At 43.2% G+C, this 21,629-nt stretch overlaps 1 protein-coding gene across 1 annotated transcript; it reads right to left on the reverse strand.

The window, feature by feature from the left end:
• Positions 1-5,997: 5,997 nt before the first annotated feature.
• LOC122941920 (zinc finger protein 496-like) lies at positions 5,998-21,575 on the reverse strand. The gene is made up of 12 exons (XM_044299418.1): positions 21,552-21,575; positions 21,346-21,469; positions 21,117-21,266; positions 20,887-21,033; positions 20,654-20,803; positions 20,424-20,570; positions 20,191-20,340; positions 19,954-20,103; positions 19,776-19,870; positions 19,164-19,190; positions 14,976-15,078; positions 5,998-7,372 (listed from the first exon to the last, which is right to left on the reverse strand). The coding sequence occupies exons 1-12, from the start codon at positions 21,573-21,575 to the stop codon at positions 6,609-6,611; spliced, it is 2,031 nt and encodes a 676-aa protein (XP_044155353.1). The 3' UTR covers positions 5,998-6,608.
• Positions 21,576-21,629: the final 54 nt, after the last annotated feature.

Below are 21,629 nucleotides of genomic sequence, written 5' to 3' on the forward strand. Positions count from 1 at the left end.
TGGGCGCCACTCTCCAGGTCTGTATACTTAGTTTAGATTTTGTATTGTAGTGAAAGGTCCTCTTTAAGTGCCTTATTCTTTACTTTTCATTATAGACACTATCGGCCCGTTGATTTCCCACTTTCGATTTGTGATATCCTTTCTGTTCACGGTGTGTGCAGGGTGGAAGTGGAACTAAGTTGCGGGTTGGTGCTGGTATGCTTCCATCCATAGGGAGGTGGATGATGTCACTTATGTTTGATTAGACATACCTTATATAAAGTTGGTTTGAATTACATTATGTATCTATTGATACAGGCTGTCTGCCGAAATGCGTAAAAATTGCTATTAACTGAGATATGAAATAAAGAAGAATTATATTTATGTAGCATATTCGCGGTTTGCTGGGATTTTTTACTTGTTCCCAGTGGTGTCTAAACTGCCATATGGCCTACAAGAGAAATGGGCACAACAGGGCTCAAAATACAAAAGAGACTATAATGTATCCTTTCCTCCATTCTCATACTTCTGCAGGTTTATTAGTGCTCAAGCCTGGATGAGAAATGATCCCAGCTTCAGCTTAAGTGAACCCAACCGGCCTGCTTCATCCTCACCATCAGCAAGGTAGGATAATACAGCAGCTAAACGCTGCCAGGACAAGGAATCACAGAAGTTCCTGATTGAAGGCATGTGGCACAAACTTTATTGAAACCATTTGAACTAAATTAACCACTTCAGCCCCGCTAGGTGAAACCCCCTTCATGACCAGAGCACTTTTTACACTTCTGCACTACACTACTTTCACCGTTTATCGCTCGGTCATGCAACTTACCATACAACTGAATTTTACCTCCTTTTCTTCTCACTAATGGAGCTTTCATTTGGTGGTATTTCATTGCTGCTGGCATTTTTACTTTTTTTGTTATTAATCAAAATGTAACGATTTTTTTGCAAAAAAATGACATTTTTCACTTTCAGCTGTAAAATTTTGCAAAAAAAACGACATCCATATATAAATTTTTCGCCAAATTTATTGTTCTACATGTCTTTGCTAAAAAAAAAATGTTTGGGCAAAAAAAAAAAATGGTTTGGGTAAAAGTTAGAGCATTTACAAACTATGGTACAAAAATGTGAATTTCCGCTTTTTGAAGCAGCTCTGACTTTCTGAGCACCTGTCATGTTTCCTGAGGTTCTACAATGCCCAAACAGTAGAAAACCCCCACAAATGACCCAATTTCGGAAAGTAGACACCCTAAGGTATTCGCTGATGGGCATAGTGAGTTCATAGAACTTTTTATTTTTTGTCACAAGTTAGCGGAAAATGATGATGATTTTATTTTTTTAATTTTTTCTTACAAAGTCTCATATTCCACTAACTTGCGACAAAAAATAAAAAATTCTAGGAACTCACCATGCCCCTCACAGAATACCTTGGGGTGTCTTCTTTCCAAAATGGGGTCACTTGTGGGGTAGTTATACTGCCCTGGCAATTTAGGGGCCCAAATGTGTGAGAAGTACCTTGCAATCAAAATCTGTAAAAAATGACCGGTGAAACCCGAAAGGTGCACTTTGGAATATGTGCCCCTTTGCCCACCTTGTCTGCAAAAAAGTGTGACACATCTGGTATCGCCGTACTCAGGAGAAGTTGGGGAATGTGTTTTGGGGTGTCATTTTACATATACCCATGCTGGGTGAGAGAAATATCCTGGCAAAAGACAACTTTTCTAATTTTTTTATACAAAGTTGGCATTTGATCAAGATGTTTATCTCACCCAGCATGGGTATATGTAAAATGACACCCCAAAACACATTGCCCAACTTCTCCTGAGTACGGCGATACCAGATGTGTCACACTTTTTTGCAGCCTAGATGCGCAAAGGGGCCCAAATTCCTTTTAGGAGGGCATTTTTAGACATTTGGATCCCAGGCTTCTTCTCACGCTTTAGGGCCCCTAAAAAGCCAGGGCAGTATAAATACCCCACATGTGACCCCACTTTGGAAAGAAGACACCCCAAGGTATCCAATGAGGGGCCTGGCAAGTTCATCGAAATTATTTTTTTTTGCATAAGTTAGCGGAAATTGATTTTATTTTTATTTTTTTTCTCACAAAGTCTCACTTTCCGCTAACTTAGGACAAAAATTTTAATCTTTCATGGACTCAATATGCCCCTCAGCAAATACCTTGGGGTGTCTTCTTTCCAAAATGGGGTCAGTTGTGGGGTGTTTGTACTGCCCTGGCATTTGAGGGTCTCCGCAATCATTACATGTATGGCCAGCATTAGGAGTTTCTGCTATTCTCCTTATATTGAGCATACGGGTAATGAGATTTTTTTTTCCGTTCAGCCTCTGGGCTGAAAGAAAAAAATGAACGGCACAGATTTCTTCATTCGCATCGATCAATGTGGATGAAAAAATCTCTGCCAAAAAAAATAAAATGGAGGGGAAAGGCGTCTGCCAGGACATAGGAGCTCCGCCCTACATCCATACCCACTTAGCTCGTATGCCCTGGCAAACCAGATTTCTCCATTCACATCAATCGATGTGGATGAATAAATCATTGCCGGGATTTTTTTTAATTTTTTTTATATATATATATACAAAGTGTTTGCCAAAGCATAGGAACGCCGCCTCCTCCTCAGCTCGTATGCCTTGGCAAACGTATCTGTTACTGCAGAGGAGAAAATCCCGTCTTGCAGCGCCGCATACACCGACTTGCGTGTAATCTGACAGCAGCGCAATGCTTCTGTCAGAATGCACATCGGTGCTGCAGCTAGTCAATCGGTTGGTCCACCTGGAAGGTAAAAAAAAGAAAAAAAAAAAAAAAAAAGAAAAAACCAGGCCGCAACGCAATAATTTTATTAACTTTGCAACAGAACATATAAACTTTAACTTTTTTAACTGAACATTAACGTGTTTGCTTACTGGTGTGTTTTTTTACCTTTATAGAACAAACCTCTCCTTCCCCATGGGTCAATGTGCAAAGCGCAAATCGCCCAAAAGATGTGGCGAAGTGCCTTATGCACTTTGTCCCGTGTGAAAGGAGACATTTGCAGCAGCAGTGAGTGAATGGGCCCTAATAGCCCTGTGTGCCTGTCCAGGTGAGATGATCCCTATGCTAATAGTGTACCTGTGAGTGGTACTTCCGGAAACACTCTCCAAAGCATAGGGCAGGGTGGTCCGGACAGTCAGGACAGAAATAGCGGGTGTCACGCCTTATTCCACTCCTGCTACAGACACGACATCTTTTTCGGGGTGACTGTTGGGTTTAGGTACCAGGATCGACATTGGGGAAATGTCGCTCGTGTAGACGGCTAACTACACTGGTGGATGGGGCCACGGAACCTCCTGGGTACAGGAGGTTCGCGATGATCTCTTCCTGAAATTTGAGGAAGGATCCAGTTCTCCCAGCCTTACTGTAGAGAACAAAACTATTGTACAGAGCCAATTGAATTAAATATACAGACACCATCTTATACCAGCGTCTGGTGCGTCGGGAAACTAAATACGGAGACAACATCTGGTCATTGAAGTCCACCCCTCCCATGTGGAGGTTATAGTCGTGGACTGAGAGGGGCTTTTCAATGACACGGGTTGCTCGCTCAATTTGTATTGTCGTGTCTGCGTGAATGGAGGAGAGCATGTAAACGTCACGCTTGTCTCTCCATTTCACCGCGAGCAGTTCTTCGTTACACAGTGCGGCCCTCTGCCCCCTTGCAAGACGGGTGGTAACGAGCCGTTGGGGGAAGCCCGCGCGACTAGTTCGCGCGGTACCACAGGCGCCAATCCGTTCTAGAAACAAATGCCTAAAGAGGGCCACACTTGTGTAAAAATTGTCCACATAAAGATGGTACCCCTTGCCGAATAAGGGTGACACCAAGTCCCAAACTGTCTTCCCACTGCTCCCCAGGTAGTCAGGGCAACCGACCGGCTCCAGGGTCTGATCTTTTCCCTCATAGACACGAAATTTGTGGGTATAGCCTGTGGCCCTTTCACAGAGCTTATACAATTTGACCCCATACCGGGCGCGCTTGCTTGGGATGTATTGTTTGAAGCCAAGGCGCCCGGTAAAATGTATCAGGGACTCGTCTATGCAGATGTTTTGCTCTGGGGTATAAATATCTGCAAATTTCTGGTTGAAATGGTCTATGAGGGGCCGAATTTTGTGGAGCCGGTCAAAAGCAGGGTGGCCCCTGGGACGGGAGGCGGTGTTGTCACTAAAGTGCAGGAACCGCAGGATGGCCTCAAAACGTGCCCTGGACATGGCAGCAGAGAACATGGGCATGTGATGAATCGGGTTCGTGGACCAATATGACCGCAATTCATGCTTTTTTGTCAGGCCCATGTTGAGGAGGAGGCCCAGAAAAGTTTTAAGTTCGGAAACTTGGACTGGTTTCCACCGGAAAGGCTGGGCATAAAAGCTTCCCGGGTTAGCGGTGATAAATTGTGTGGCATACCTGTTTGTTTCGGCCACAACTATGTCTAAAAGCTCCGCAGTCAAGAACAGCTCAAAAAATCCCAGGGCCGAACCGATCTGAGCTGTCTCAACCCGAACTCCAGACTGGGCGGTGAAAGGGAAAACTACAGGTGCGGCGGAAGTTGGGGACTGCCAATCAGGGTTTGCCAGCACCTCTGGGATTCTAGGGGCTCTACGGGCACGTCTTTGCGGTGGCTGCGACGGGGTCACTACTGCACGTGCCACCGTACCAGCTTCAACTGCCCTTCTGGTGCTCGCTACTTCACCAGGTTGTACGGCAGTGCTGGTACTAGGTCCAGGGAGGGCTGGGCTGCTGGTGTATGCCTCACCACGTAATCCGACAGCACCAGCCCCACTCTGCTGCTCTTGAAGCGGATCCTGCGGTCTAGCGACACGGGGCCGGGTACGCCTGGTGGTATCAGGGACCTCAGCCTCCTCGTCCGAACTTTGGGTCAGAGAGCCACTGCTTTCTACAGGTTCGTATTCTGACCCGCTGGATTCATCAGATGAGGGTTCCCATTCCTCATCCGACTGGGTCAGAAGCCTGTAGGCCTCTTCAGAGGAATACCCCCTGTTTGACATGTGGGCAACTAAATTTAGGGGTATTCCCTGAGACTACCCAAGAAAAAAAAGCAAGCCTGTCTTACAAAGGGGAGCCTAGCGAAGTACCGGAGGCCGCTGCGGTTGATAAAAAATATCAAAACAGATTTTTTTATCGCCACAGTGCGTGTAAAGTGAATGTGCAGTGATCAAAAAAAAAATTTTTTTTGTCACTGCGGTGGGGCGGGTGTGGGCGAACGCACGTGTGGGCGACCGATCAGGCCTGATCGGGCAAACACTGCGTTTTGGGTGGAGGGCGAACTAAAGTGACACTAGTACTATTATAGATCTGACCGTGATCAGTTTTGATCACTTCCAGATACTATAAAAGTACAAATGCTGATTAGCGATACGCTAATCAGCGAATAACGGACTGCGGTGCGGTGGGCTGGGCGCTAACTGATCGCTAACTACCTAACCAAGGGACCTAAACTATACCTAAAACCTAACGGTCAATAACAGTGAAAAAAAAAAGTGACAGTTTGCACTGATCACTTTTTTCTTTTCACTTGTGATTGACAGGGGTGATCAAAGGATTAATTGGGGTTCAGGGGGGTGATCAGGGGCTAAAGTGTAGTGTTTGGTGTACTCACTGTGAAGCCTGCTCCTCTGCTGGATCCAACCGACGAAAAGAACCAGCAGAGGAGCAGGCAGCCATATATCAGATCATATTTACTAATATGATCTGATATCTGGCACTTTAATTGGCTTTTTTAAAAATCAGCAACCTGCCAGCCACGATCATTGGCTGGCAGCTTGCTGACGAAATACTTCTCGATGAAATGCCGGCGCGAACTGCGCACGCGCGGGCGCATACTCGCGTCATCTCGCGAGATGACGCGTATATGCGTGACTGTGCGCAGCGCTGCCACCTCCGGACCGCACATCTGCGTTAGGCGGTCCGGAGGTGGTTAAAGAGGTTGTCTGCTTTTTTATACTGAGGACCTATCTTCAAGAGTAAGACCTCCTACTGATCAGCTGTTTAAAGAGAAAGCAGCGCTCGTACAAGCACTGCCTTCTAGGTTTACCTGCTTGCTGTCGCAACTGCCGTGGCAAGCAATTTAATTACAAGTATAGCACCCCTATTCACTTCTATAGAACGGCTTCTGTCTGTTGAAGTGAATAGAACAGAGCTGTCCCATTGAAGTGAATGGACAAATTTACAGGTGCTTTATAAATATGGCGCTCATTCTGATTTCCGAATTTATTTACACCAGACAACTGACATTGCCAAATCTCCTCTCTACAGCTCTAATTCCTTTGCCTCTTCTGAACAGAATAGGAATAAATACAACTTCCATTGAGCCCAATGCAAACTGTAAAAATCTCTTTTCACCAAGCTCCCTCTAGTGGTGGATACAGGTAATTAACTGGGATTTAAGTTGCAAACTAACAGAAAGTTCACCTGTAGGCCCGCAGCAGTGATGTGGTCTGCCTTAATTGCCTTTCCTTTCTGTTGCATGACATGTTAGTTAAAAAAAGAAAAATGACCACATCCCTGCTTGAGTTCTTTGAAGATGAAATATGTGATTTTTGGGTAAAATGCTTCCCACATTCATAAATGTACTTTTCCCTTGTGAAAGGTTCTCTGGTGATCAACAAGATATGTTTTCCGAGAAAAGGATTTCCCACATACTGTACACAAATATGGCTTCTCCCCTGTGTGAACTCTCCCATGTCTAACAAGATCAGAATTCTGAGTAAAGCTTTTCCCACATTCTGAACACACGTATGGCCTCTCCCCTGTGTGAATTCTTTCATGTGCCATAAGCTTTGATTTACTGATAAATAATTTCCCACATTCGAAACAAGGATATGGCAAGTCTCCTGTGTGAATTCTCTGATGTGCAACAAGATTTGCTTTTATGATAAAAGTTTTTCCACATTGAGAACATGATATTGGCTCCTTCCCTGTGTCACTCCTCTGTGCCATCTCTTCAATGTGCATCTTTTCATGAGCAACAAGAGTTTTTTTGAAAGCAAAACGTTTCCCACATTGCGAACATGAAAACGGCTTCTCGCCTGTGTGGCTTCTCTCATGTTGAAGAAGTTCTAATTCATGGTTAAACGATTTTCCACATTCTGAACATGAAAACAACTTAATCTTCGTGTCAGCTCTCGTGTCAGAACTTCTCCCGCTTTTATTTTGAGTTACAGTCTGTGATGAATCAGAAGATTGGGCCTGCGGAATTGGATCAAATGAAAAATCTGGGCTGAGGGGTGCGGGTATAGCTTCATATGTTGCTTGGGTAATATCATGAGCAGTTGCATCCAAAGCTAAAGTAATCCAATGTCCATCTGAGCTCCTGGTACAGTCATCTGAAAGAATAAATCAGATTTTAGTATTGTGAGTAATATAACCATATCCATTTCTATAGAAAAAAAATTAATACAAATTGCAAAGTATAGAGCAAAATTCAACTATTAATGTAAGACAGTGGTGAGAAAACAGATCACAATTTAGCGGAAGACATCAGAGAAAGGACCAGTAGATGATGTTCAGGCACAAGGCTGTTCTCTTCCAGTTTGCCACTTCTTCATAGGTTCATGTTCTTGACGATCTCTACACTTTTCTATTGAAATTCTCAGTGGAGAATCATGAAGGATTTGCTATTAGGTGGTATCTCTGACATACATACATGGAATCCTTTTCGAGGAATAAACTAGTCTACAATGACAAGCTCACTGCTTATTTTAAATGAGGAAATACTTGCAATCAGTGTCCCCCTTCTTGTTTTTATTTTGTATATGTCACGGTTCCCCTGGCCACTGCTGCCCGGTCTACTGGGCAGTCTGTGCTGATGTTGGAGCCCTGGGTCAATGAGGAGGTACGCTGGGGCTCCCGAGCGTCAGGGCATGTGGCCAGCATCTCCACTCGGTGGGCAGGCATGCTGGAGTCAGCTGCCTTTCTTCTGTCTAAAAGGCCAGAACCTGAATGTGCCAGTGAATTTCTTGTCCTCTGGCTCACCTTACTGTTCTCTTGCATTTACGGAAGACTTCTTTGGCTTGGATTTCTGGATTTGGTATTGCGACTACATTTTTGGCTGCTGGCGATTTGGTATTGTTTTGATCTCCTGGTTCTGACATTGTATTTTTAGTTTGCGTCTGGCGTATTTTGTACTTCATTTTACAACTGGCCTTTAAACCCTTTTTTTCTGCATGACTACTCTAGTGTTTGTACCTATTTTTATGTTGCCTCTTCATGTATTGCAGTATAGAGATGATGGAAACCTAAACATGTTCTTGGGAGGTTTTGTAAAAACTTGAAAACTGTGCCAACTACCTAATGAACAATGAGCTAAGTACTTAACACCCTGGTTATGAGAAAACCCTGTAAATGGTTGCAGAACTTCCCTGACACCAGTGTGAGGATTATGAGATAATTAAACAAGCTCTCATCTGAAATAATACCTAACCCAAAAGGTCTATCAAAAAAGATAGGACTTCTTGTGGAACTATTGTCAGCTACTCTGATGTGGAAAATGGCTGGAAAACCAATCTTCAACAGTGGATCCATCGATTGTCCATTACCATCTTTGAAGACTAATTAATAATGCAAATTTGTCCTCAAGGTTCTACCCCTTTATAATATACCAACCCTGCATTTGACATTTGGGCACCTCAGAAATACTTGCCCAGACAAAAGGACACCCACTTACCAAAATCACCTGTTTCTAACCAGCTGTTTTGTTTGTGGGTGGGATGAGGGGAAACCAATAGAAAATGTACTGTTACAATCACTAAAAGACACTGGTGCTGACTGTCCCAAATGTGTGTCTTCTGAGGATATAACACTCAGGAAAGCCCTGATTGTCACTGACTGGTTTGGAAGAGTCAACCCTGCTATGGCATGGGTGTATTTATACTATAATGCATGGGAGGGATTAAGTAGGAGTGTCTGAGAATATTCCCACCAATGTCCTACTAGGTTCTGATCTGGGATGGTTATGTTGCTGATGACCTTCCCAGCTCTATTGAAATGTGTAATGTTGATAAGGTAGCATGCCTACTTCTTGATCGCATTGAACCCTGCAATAATGTAAAAATGGTGTTGTTATATGTTACCATAAAGGCCACATAATTGGGAGATGCTGCTGCAGGAATTGGTAGTGCTTGTGTACCTAGTAATACCCTATAAATACTGCATGTCATGACCATTTTAACATGGTATATGCCCAGGGTAACCTGGAAAACCTAGTGGGCCAGGGTCCAACTTCTATATCTTTCAAAGCCTACCGCTAGAGTTTCCATACTCAGATTGCATAACTCTGAGTTCTTGACACCAATTTCCTATATCTTAGGATTTAGCTGTCTGACAGCCCAGAAAGATCTATGATAAACGCAGTAGGCCATCACTGCAACTCTTTGCTTAGCCACAAAAAATGGGAATTACTCTTACTGGCAATTCAGTTTCCATGAGTCCCTTATGATGGTACTACCTTGATCTCTTTAGGGGCTGGAACAGACTAAGGTTAAATTTGACCCCCCTTGCCGAGAACCTCCCACCAGTGTTTACTAAATGACTACAGTCACCAATGATAATCTGCCAAACCAAGAAATGTATTGTGTATTACCATCATACACCAAGCAGAAACAAAGGGAGGTATAAAAATACGTGCAGTCATGGAGGACTAATGGAAACCGAATTATAAGCAAGCCAAATTCCTAGAGACGTCCCAGATTAGTAGTTAGGGAGAGACAATGGCCTGGAGAAGAAATTTTGCAAGTGTAATCTATAACACTTTAGGAATGTATGGAAATTAGACCAAGTTGCTGCCCTATAAATTTTTTGTAGAGAAGCCCCAGCTCTTGCAGCTGAAAAGGAAGCAATAGTTCTTGTACAATGGCTTTTTACTCTCTCTCTCTCTCTATAAGCATCAGCAATTGTGGACCTAAACCACCTACCAATAGTATCTTTTGAAGCTTTCCAGGATGTTTTTCCAAACAGTGTACACAAAAACTAGAGTCAATTTTAAAATCCATAGTAATCTCAAGGTATTTGAATACTGTGCTCCTAAAATTAATGGAATGGAATTCTCTTGGGGTCAGGACAGAAAGAGGGCAACATTATTTCTTGGTTTCTTTGAAATTTAAAAGCTGTGTCGAGTCTTAAAGTCAACCTATCATCCTTTATCTTTAGATAGAGCTCTTTTATAGACCTTGAATGGATCTCTCCCAACTACCTTTTCAATGTAATTGCTATCAAGAAAGCTACTTTATGAGAGCGGAATTTGGACTGACAGAGTCCAGGGGTTCAAACGGTAGCCCCATTAGTGCCCAAAGAACTAAATTGAAGTCCCATTGAAGAATAAAATTCTTAATGGAAGGTCTCAGTCTAGATGCAGCTCTGTTGAACCTCTGTATCCACCTGGACTTCATCAAATTAGTCTCAAAGAAGACATTCAAAGCCAAGATCGATACTTTGAGAGTGCTGGGTCTCAGTCCTTTTTTAATACCCTACTGAAAGAAAACCAGGATCCTCTGAATTACTGGTCTATATTGATTTGGGCGACCATCACCATACCCTACAAAGAACAGAACCTCTTCCAGATCTGAAGGTACAGTATATGGTCGAAGTGACCAGCTTCCTACTACCCTGAAGAGTCTTTATTATGTTATCCTAGAATCCTTTCATTTTTATGAGCAACCTCTTAGGATTTAAGAGGCAATAGGTTGTGTGGGTGCTCGCCAATCTTAATATCATGCAAGGTGCTCTAGGTCTAACTGGCCCACCCAGCCAGTGTCAGAGTTACAGAGTGATAGGTTTGAGGGACGGACCGGCACACTCAATATCTGGGATCCAGTGAAGAAAGAAGAATGAGAAGCGGAGAGAATCAGTGTATAAAAAACTAATTTATTGACCTAAAATGGCATTAGAAGTAAAATGCAAGGGGTAGCGATAAGGGTAGGTATACAATTAAATAAAAATGGTATGAAAAATTTGCAAAAATAGTACAGAATTCCAGATAGAGATAGATAGTCTTATAGTAGTCCAGAAAAAGGGTTGTAAAAATGTGTAGTATTCTGGAAAGGGGGCGAAAGAAGAGAAAGTCTCAGTGCATCAGCCTTGTTTGGTGGTCAAAGGGATCTGTGCCTGTATGTCCTGTATAGTGTGTTGGAGTGGTAGTTATGGTGCACAGTGTGAGATACTGTTTGTGGTGCAGCAGAAGCAAAATATAGTGCATAAATTAATGCATAGAATGAATATCGGTTCATGCATGAAAAAAAGGTTGATGCGTTTAAAATGCAAAAATTAATGCAGAAGATTCATATAAATCGCAAGTAGGTCGTATAAGATGGTGCAAGTTTGTTAGAAAGTTATGTGGCAGGCAGATCAGTTGTACAGGTCTCCAGTGGCATCCTACACAGAAGCCTTGCTCTGCCTGCTGTTACCTTTGGCGTCTCGTCAGTGCTGCCAATCCTTTCCTGTGTGCTGTAGGCAGCCCAACAAACCAGAGAGGAAGACGCACCACCACGTATTATATTACCATAGAATGTCCAATACAAAAAAGTAGAAAATAGTATTAAAAAACAATGGCCCCATTTACAGAGAGATAAGACAATAGGTTCACTGATCCCCACCAACCCACTTATAACCTACACCAAAGAACCCCACTTGGGCTTAAAAATAGCACCCTCCATCAAAACACAGAAGAACAAAATGGGAGAACACCCAATAAACAGCTGGCTCAAACTCAAAGGCTTCTACAGATGTAATAGCTGCTGCAACTGCAGACTCACATCATTCCCCCCAAAAACGGAAAAAAAAAAAGTTCAAGGACAAACAAATTCACACACGAGATTAAGGAATTTCTCTCATGCTGCAGCACCAACGTCATCTTCATTATTCAATGTCCCTGCAATAAACAGTATGTAGGACGAACGAAAAGAACATTGAAAAAACGAGTCTCAGAACACATCAACAACATCAAGAAAGGATACGACAAGCACTCCCTATCTAGCCACTTCCAAACACACCACAGCCAAGACCCTAGTGGTCTTTCTTTTGCAGCAATAGAAAAAATAGAGAGAGACTGGAGAGGAGGCGATCAGATTGCAAAAATGTCCCGCATAGAATCAAGATTTATTTTTGAACTAGACACAGTCCTCCCTGAAGGCCGAAATGCCGAATTGGAACTGTTTGGATTCTTTCAATTCCCTGTAATTTTAGTATCTCTGCACCCTGGGGCGGGTGTTCTGGGCTGTTTACCAGCACTCCGATCTCCCTTCGGCTTTGAACCCCCGCCCCATTCCACTCATTGCATCTGAATGATCAAACACAGACTCGTACATGTCCAGCACGTGCCCAATGCATGTCACATGGTATATATTGCATACCCCCGTATATATCGCATGGTATATATTGCATACCTACGTGCATCTTTGTGTATCTAAACACATACTCTCGTATACCTAAACATATTTTTGTGTACCCATATACATATTTCTTATGCACCTAAATCAATTCTACATATTCTCCACAATCATAACTCTTCTGTGCATCACGTCATCCAACAAGATATACCCTAATTCATCTTTCCATTATATATTACCATATTACTTATTTATCATATTTACTCTGCCCATAAAAAACAAACACCACTCGTCTCAATACCATATTTGCCCCACCCCCCAAATGGACCTTCATATGCCATCTTTTTCAATTCTCACATCTCCCCACTCTCATTGAAATTGGCTCAGTATCGAAACAGTTAACCACTCATTCCCTTAATTGAGGACACATGGGACCAATGGAAAGAGATAACCTTTAATTGAAGGAGGGGGATAAAAAGGGCGCCAATCCAACTAGCGGGTTACCACTGAGGAAGGCGTCAGCTAAGACTCCGAAACGCGTCTGGTGAAAGACCCGCTTACAGAGGACACCGACCACCATTAGGAAGCGCCTCCCTATCAACTTTCCAGCCAGCATATCCCTCACAACAAGATTCACATACAGCGGTCCTGAATCACATGGGACGCCACTCATCTCAGACCACGTGGGACGCCAAGACCACATGGGGCGTTTAGAGTCCATTGTGCACGCCGCCCACAAGCCGGAAACGAGGAGAACCCACCTACAGCACACAGGAAAGGATCGGCAGCACTGACGAGACGCCGCAAAGGCACCAAAGTTAACAGCAGGCAGAGCAAGGCTTCTGTGTGGGATGCCACCGGAGACCTGTACAACTGATCTGTCTGCTGCATAACTTTCTAACAAACTCTCACCATCTTATACGACCTACTTGCGATTTATATGAATCTTATGCATTCATTTTTGCATTTTAAACGCATCAACTTATTTTTTATGCATCAACCGATATTAATTCTATGCATTGACCTCATGCATTAAATTATGCACTATATATTGCTTCTGCTGCACCACAAACAGTATCTCACACTGTGCACCATAACTACCACTCCAACACACTATACAGGACATACAGGCACAGATCACTTTGACCACCAAACACGGCTGATGCACTGAGACTTTCTCTTCTTTCCCCCCCTTTCCGGAATACTACACATTTCTACAACCTTTTTTCTGGACTACTATAAGACTATCTCTATCCGGAATTCTGTACTATTTTTGCTATATTTTTGTACTATTTTTATACCATTTTTATTTAAATTGTATACCTACCCTTATCGCTACTCCTTGCATTATACCTCTAATGCCATTTTAGGTCAATAAATTCGTTTTTTATACACCGATTCTCTCCGCTTCTCATTCTTCTTCCTTCACTGGATCCCAGATATTGAGTGTGCCGGTCCGTCCTTCAAACCTATCACTCTAATGATTTAAGCAACAAGCTGCAACTTTTGGTAATCGTAATGAAAAAAGGACCCTCATGTAGTAGGTTGTTGCCATGGGATAGAACCCAAAGGGTCTTCCAGGGCCATCTGTTTCAATGATGGCAGGAACTACAAGGGGGCAATATAGAGGGGATTTATACCTCCCGGGGGTGATATGGTCTCAAGACTTCGGTGAAGAACTTCGGCCTTCGATTGTACGACTTTAAAAACATTTTAAAACAGGAATCCGAAGTCGGCTTCGGTTCCAAGGTACCAGCCGGTACCGAAGCAGACTTTGGATTCCTATTTTAAACTGCTTTTAAAGCTGTAGAATCAAAGGCAGAAGTTATTTAATGAAGTCTCTCAAGACTTCAGACTTGACAAATTTAGCTTCGGCGAATGACGAGAGGACGTCTACATCAAGGGAGACATCACTGTATTTAATAGGTAGGTGGTGCTGTAGTCCTCTGTACGTGCGATAATGCGAAATGTAATGTCGTTAATCAAAATATGCCTTTAGCATTGGGGAAGGGGTTAGATTAAGAATTTGATACATTTGCATTGAGATTTTCGCCCTGAATCTTTTGAGACCATAGCAACACCCCTGATTTCCACAAGTCAAACTATGTCCATGTGAAAACCTGCAATGTCGTAAATTCTGGTACCTGGGACGCATAGTTTGTGGCAGGGGTCCAGCTGCGGTCATTTTCACTGGGCAGTGCTTAAACACTATCCCTAGTATGTCTACAGTTGGACTTCTGAAGGAACGAATCACTAGAAGAGGAGGTTGAGAGTACAAGGAGAACCTCATCTCTTCCTCCTAGACTCTGGTGACCACCATTCCTGACACTCATATCTCTGACCTTCCATCCTCCCTCTTTTATTTGGGTGTATGTCTCCATGTTCTGTTCTGTGTCAGCACACAATAACATTTTATGTGACCCTAATAGGAGCTAATGGTTCCTCACTCTCAAAATCAGAACCACATTTTCATCCTTATCTAATTTCTATTTTGGCTGAAAAACCTTACAGAATACAGACCATAAAGAATTCAACATAAAATTGTTGTATCCAGTGAAGGAGTAGAATCTGTGGGTCTTCTCTGCTTTATTTAGTGGTTACTACTCACCTGGGCGGTTATCTGTAGGAAGGTCCTCTATACTCTGCTCATCACCCCTCACATACGTCTGTGTAACATAAATAATGTTCAGATCTTCACTCGGATTCAGAACCTGTGAGACAAATAATGGAGAGGTCATGGGAAATGTTTCATATGACTAGACTGCTGGTCATGACTGCCTGCTACCACTGTCTCCTTGAACCGTTGCACCGGTACTTCCTTCCGGACCGGTAGGCTCCTGCTTAGCAGATGGTCTTCCTCGGGCACCTTTGGCTTCAGATCTCACACTGCTTCCACCCTGCTGACTCACGGCCACGTTACCACCCGGTTGGCTCAGCCACTGCCTCACGCACAAGCTGCCATCTTCTTCTCCTGATGAGGATAAGCCCCCTCTTCACCTGGCTCCCACATGCATTCGGCCACATCATTGTCTGCCACTGTCTGCACATCACTAAAGTCACCCTCACCAGTCTCAAGGCCACGTGTCTGACTGCTCGCAACACCAGCTCCAACGCAGCTATCATCGTCGCTACTTGCCCGCCTACCGGAGGAAGCAGCGGATCTCTCCTCCTCACCTGTCTGTCAGACACACTGTACCGTAACATTAACTGCAAGGGTAAAAGAGCAACAACTTTGCTCCAACTCCGCAACTACTGATTGAAACATTAGACTACTTTCACGCTTTGCTGGATCTGGCAGGGTTCAGCAAAAACGCTTCCGTTACTGATAATACAACCATCTGCAGCCGTTATGAATGGATCCAGTTGTATTATCTTTAACATAGTTAAGAAGGATCCGTCACGAACTCCATTGAAAGTCAATGGGGGACGGATCCGTGTTCTGTTATTTCAGATAGTGTCAATGTTAAATGGATACGTCCAATTGACTTGTATTGTGGGTCATGACGGATCCGTCTTGCTCCGCATCCCAGGACGGAAAGAAAACCGCGGTTTGCTCTCCAGTGTGGGAACACAACCAAACGGAACGAAATGCATTTTGGAGCATTCCGTTCTGTTCAGTTACGTTTTGTCCCCATTGACAATGAATGGAGACAAAACGGATCTCAATAACGGAAAATAGAAACGTTAGTGTGAAAGTAGACTTAGAGTAAAAGAATTTGAACACCCTAAAATGTGCAGTATCAAACCAGGTTTGGGTCAAAAACACAGAACAGGTGCAGATCTTTCCATTTCACCTTATCTCCGAGTACGCTACACTACTGGTTTTGGCTGACCAAAAATTATAGTAATAACTGATCAAATAACTGAAGTGTGAAGTCATCCTAAAGTGTGTAGTATCCGGCCGCTATTTCACACTCCGCAACTACCGATTGAGGCATCGAATTAAGTGTAAAAGAATTCGACCTCCCTAAAAGTGTGTAGAGAAGTTTTTTTTTTAATCCCGAGGAGCGCGCTTTCTTCACCCGTGCAGCATGCCAGACCGCAAGTACTTATATATCAACTAAATACACCCCAAAAATGCTTGTATCAGACCGCACTTTCACCCCAATAACAGATGCTATTATTACTTCAATTACTGTTTAAACCAACCTAAAATCTGTAGTAATAGATCACTTTGTATCCCCAATTAGTGCAGCAAGGTGTAATAGAATAGCCCCTATTACCCAGGCTTTACACTCTCCTATTGGTCCCTGCTCTCTCCCTACAGTGTGGCTAATGCCTCCCTATCCTTTTCCTACACTATGAATAATCTTTCCCTGAACTGATTAATCTTTTTTGGGGGGAATAAAGTCTTTCCTGATCACTGTCCCTAGCGCCTGTAACATCTCTCCCTGCACTAAGTTCACTGAAAAATGGCATAGACCGGGCATGAGGAGGCCTTTTATATTGCTGTGACATCACAGGGCTGGCTGTCTGCTGATTGGCTGTCTGCATGGCATTGTGGGTGCTCCCTCGTTCCCGGGCTTATTACTTTCACTTTGTAACATGTGCAGCAGCCATTTTATAAAAAATGTGATTAGTTACCATAAAGCGTAGGAAATTCGACTTCGGGACAAATTGAATTTTTCCTGAAATTCGGATCGAATTCCAGTTCGTCAATTTTGATTCACTCATCTCTAGTCGGAACCATGGAAACAAGCAGTTTAGAAAAATTGAATCCAGCCAGCAAAGGAAGCAATATGGACGATCACAGTACATTAGTAAGTGCCTAGCATTCACTTTCTCTACATGATAAATGCCAGAAGTGATGCGTGAAGAACAACGCTCATGTACACAGACCCATTGGCATGAAAGGGTCAGGATTCAGTGCAGGTGCAATGCGTTAAGGTCACCCATTGCACCCACGTGGAAAACTTGCTCGTGTGAAAGGGGCCTAAGGGTTACAGAAAGAGGAAATGATCCACCAAAGGAATGGATGAGAGATGTGTGACATACAGGTAGATAGTGGATTAATGAGCAGTACTGAACTGAATCTGAATTCAAGTCAGCAGATCAGCCAGGACACAACAGCAACGCAACAAGCAAATCTCAAACACAGAAAAAATCAGGGGCGTTGCTAGGTTAAAACATTCGGGGCTTAGGCCCCTGATGCTTTGTCCCAGGCCCCGAATTTCCTGCCTGCCAGATAGATAAAAACTGTATTGCTGTCCTTAGGATGACAATACAATTAAATCTAATGCACTGGAAGAGCTGAAGGACCTGTGATGACATCACAGTCCATGTGATTAGTTCTAAATGCAGTAGCTAAAAAATGACCTGCGATGATGTCCATCATGTGACCAGTGCAGGAGCACGGCTCAGAAGTGAGGAGGAGAAGTCCTGGGAAGAAGCTGGTGTGATGTCTGTTACATGAGGAGAGGTCAGTGTTAGAGGCAGAGCAATGCTGGGAGTTGTAGTTATTTAACTGGGACTGTATTTTAGGGCAGAAGGGAGGGAAGTTATTTACATGGTAATGTATGTTGGAGTGATGTTATTTAGATGGGACTAAATGTTGAAGGAGTGATGTTATTTACATGGGAATGCCTGTTGAAGGTGGCTGGGGCAGGGTGATGTTATTTACATGGGACTGTATGTTGAAGGCAGCTGGGGAGGGGGTGATGTTCTTTACATAGGACTGTATATTGGAGGGGCCAGGAGAGATGGTGTGATGGTATTTACATGGGACTGTATTTTGGAGGGGGCTGTAGATAGAGAAGGATGTTATTTACATAGGACTGTATATTGGAGGGGTTTGGAGAGATGGTGTGATGGTATTTACATGGGACTCTATGGCAGAGGGAGGGAAATAATATTATTTACATGGGACTGTATGGTGGAGAGGCTGAGGAATTATAATTTCCGAGGACATTAAATGGAGGAATATAACTACAGGCGGCACTGCAGGGGGCATTATAAATACTGGGGCACTTCAGGGCGAGCATTATAACAGTAGGGGAGGTGATATAAATACTGGGGACACTATAGGTGTTCTTATCACAACTGGGAGCTCTATAGGAAGGACTTATAGTGGACTGTAGGGGGTCTTATTTATACTGAGGGGTCTGTAGAGATCTTTTTTTACCACTGGAGGAACAATAGGGTGCCTTACTTCTATTGGGAGCTCTGCGAGGGCATTATCAATACTGGAGGGCTCAACTACTAAATGGAGGCACTCTTGCGGAGCATTATCACTGTAGGGGGAAGTATAACTCTTGAGAGCATTCAAAAAGGAGATTACTATTGGTGGGGTCTTTGAGGAGCACTATCACAATGGGGGGAGCTTATTTTTCTTCAGGATAGTATTTGGGGGTATTGGGGAGCACAGCGAGCAGCAGGATAACACGGTTGGGACTCAAGTATGGGGGATGATGATAGAAAAGTGAGGAATCTAAGATGTCTGTGTGTCACACTCTGACGAGGCGCGACTAAAAGAAGTTGTCTGGACTGAATGGAGAGGATGATGACTGAGAAGATCCACATCGGAGGAGGCGTCACCTGGGAGGCCCTGGATGTGAGCAATATGTGCTGCTGTATAGCAAGTACAGGAAAAGGTCTTCAGTACTATTTTTTTGGGGTGGGGCATCGGTTGACTTAGAGAATTGGGCTATATACATTGGGCCTTGGGCCCTGGATCTTTTGAGACCCTAGCAACGCCCCTGGAAAAAAGACCATCAAACTACAGATCCCAAAATACACAGATACAAAGATACATTCACAGGACTACTAGTTGCAGACTACAAAACAAAGTAAGAACTACCTGGAAGGGAATGCATCTAGCAAGCACCTGAAAAACAGAACTGTGTAAGGCCTGAATATATAGAGGATAGACAATCAGAAACTTTACCCTAATCAACCAGACAAAGCTAGGGGATAACCATGCCTAGATTCAGAAGCAAGGCAAATGCATAGCAACTGCCCACACAAAATGAGGTGAAAATTAGGCAGACAGACAGACCCCTGTTGCTCGTAACAACAACCTAACATTATAAACTTCTAACTAAATTTCCATATCCTGCAAAGGAAAACATACACCAAACATGTTTTTAACACAACCATGTGAGCAATATGGCCACATTATCAGTTTTTGGTAGCGTGGGCACCTCCACTGCCAGTTATCTGACCTCAAAATCTGCAGGTCATCTGTAGTGCAACGGGTTCCCTATTCCAATCAGCAGTCTTCATAACCATGAAACTGTGAGAAGAGCCAGACAACATGTAATGTCTAAGGTCAGCTGTAATCCTGCCATCTCCACCTTTCTGATTATACAAGGATAAAACATACTGGTGGATAAAACAAGACTGGACACAAGATCTTCACAGCCTTCTACAGATCATAGGAAACATTTCATGAGACCTTATCTCCATTTACCTGATCATCCGGTGGAACATTGTAATGTTCTTCTGTCCCATCCTGTGGAACAAGAGGACAGGGACATCTCTCAGATGTTCTTCTCTCTTTCTTAACTGTAGGAAACGCATCCGGTGACTGAATTAATTCCTTACATATAAATAATAAGAAGATGTGTGTATTTATTCATGTCTATTACCTGCAGATGTGAAGGGCTGTTGATCCTCCATCTTAACGCCCTTATCTCCATCTACCATATCATCTTGTTGGACATTGTGATGTTCTTCTGAACCATTCTGTGGAAGAAGAGGGCTGGGACATCTCTCTGGTGTTCTTATCTCTTCCTTAACTGTAGGAAACACATCCAGTGACTGAATTCATACCTTAGATACAGATAGATAATGAGAGTACGTGTAGATTTAGTCAAGTCTATTACCTGCTGATGTGAAGGGCCAGTGATCCTCCATCTTAACGTCCTCATCTCCATCTACCATATCATCTTGTTGGACATTAGGATGTTCTTCTGAAGCATCCTGTGGAAGAAGAGGGCTGGGACATCTCTCTGGTGTTCTTATCTCTTCCTTAACTGTAGGAAACACATCCAGTGACTGAATTCATTCCTTAGATACAGATAATGAGAAGACATGTGTATTTAGTCAAGTCTATTACCTGCTGATGTGAAGGGCCAGTGATCCTCAATCTTAATGTCCTTATTTCCATCTACCATATCATCCTGTTGGACATTCTGATGTTCTTCTGAACCATACTGTGGAAGAGGACTGATGCATCTCTCTGGTGTTCTTATCTCTTCCTTAACTGTAGGAAACCCATCCAGTGACTGAATTTATTACTTACATACAGATAATGAGAAGACGTTTGTATTTAGTCAAGTCTATTACCTGCTGATGTGAAGGGCCAGTGATCCTCAATCTTAACGTCCTTATCTCCATCTACCATATCATCTTGTTGGACATTAGGATGTTCTTCTGAAGCATCCTGTGGAAGAAGAGGGCTGGGACATCTCTCTGGTGTTCTTATCTCTTCCTTAACTGTAGGAAACACATCCAGTGACTGAATTTATTACTTACATACAGATAATGAGAGGACGTGTGTATTTAGTCATGTCTATTACCTGCTGATGTGAAGGGCCAGTGATCCTCCATCTTAACGTCCTTATTTCCATCTACCATATCATCCTGTTGGACATTCTGATGTTCTTCTGAACCATACTGTGGAAGAGGACTGATGCATCTCTCTGGTGTTCTTATCTCTTCCTTAACTGTAGGAAACCCATCCAGTGACTGAATTTATTACTTACATACAGATAATGAGAGGACGTGTGTATTTAGTCATGTCTATTACCTGCTGATGTGAAGGGCCAGTGATCCTCCATCTTAACGTCCTTATTTCCATCTACCATATCATCCTGTTGGACATTGTGATGTTCTTCTGAACCATCCTGTGGAAGAAGAGGACTGGGACATCTCTCTGGTGTTCTTATCTCTTCCTTAACTGTAGGAAACCCATCCAGTTACTGAATTCATTCCTTACAGATAATGAGAAGACGTGTGTATTTAGTCAAGTCTATTACCTGCTGATGTGAAGGGCCAGTGATCCTCCATCATGGCGTCCTTATACAGATCTTTGTGTCCTTTTAAATACTCCCACTCCTCCATGGAGAAATAGACGGCAATATCCTGACACCTTATAGGAGTCTGACAACACAATGATACAGTCATTACTCAGATCCCTTCATAGCGTTCCTGTATAATGTCCCAGCATTCCCAGCAGTGTCACCTCTCCAGTCAGCAGCACAATCATCGTGTTGGTGAGTTCTAGGATCTTCTTTCTATTGATTTCCTCATGTATCTGGGG

The sequence above is a fragment of the Bufo gargarizans genome, chromosome 6 (genome assembly GCF_014858855.1).
Source record: "Bufo gargarizans isolate SCDJY-AF-19 chromosome 6, ASM1485885v1, whole genome shotgun sequence".
In the NCBI taxonomy this organism is placed as follows: Eukaryota; Metazoa; Chordata; class Amphibia; order Anura; family Bufonidae; genus Bufo; species Bufo gargarizans.

Bases quoted from the DNA above. Each gene is read 5' to 3' on its own strand.
- LOC122941920 (XM_044299418.1), bottom strand. From the start codon at position 21,575: ATGATTGTGCTGCTGACTGGAGAG. The intron at 19,191-19,775 runs GTAAATGGAGAT...TCTGTTTTTCAG, and splicing joins ATGTTCCACCGGATGATCAG to GTGCTTGCTAGATGCATTCC. The intron at 7,373-14,975 runs GTGAGTAGTAAC...TTATTCTTTCAG, and splicing joins TCCTACAGATAACCGCCCAG to ATGACTGTACCAGGAGCTCA.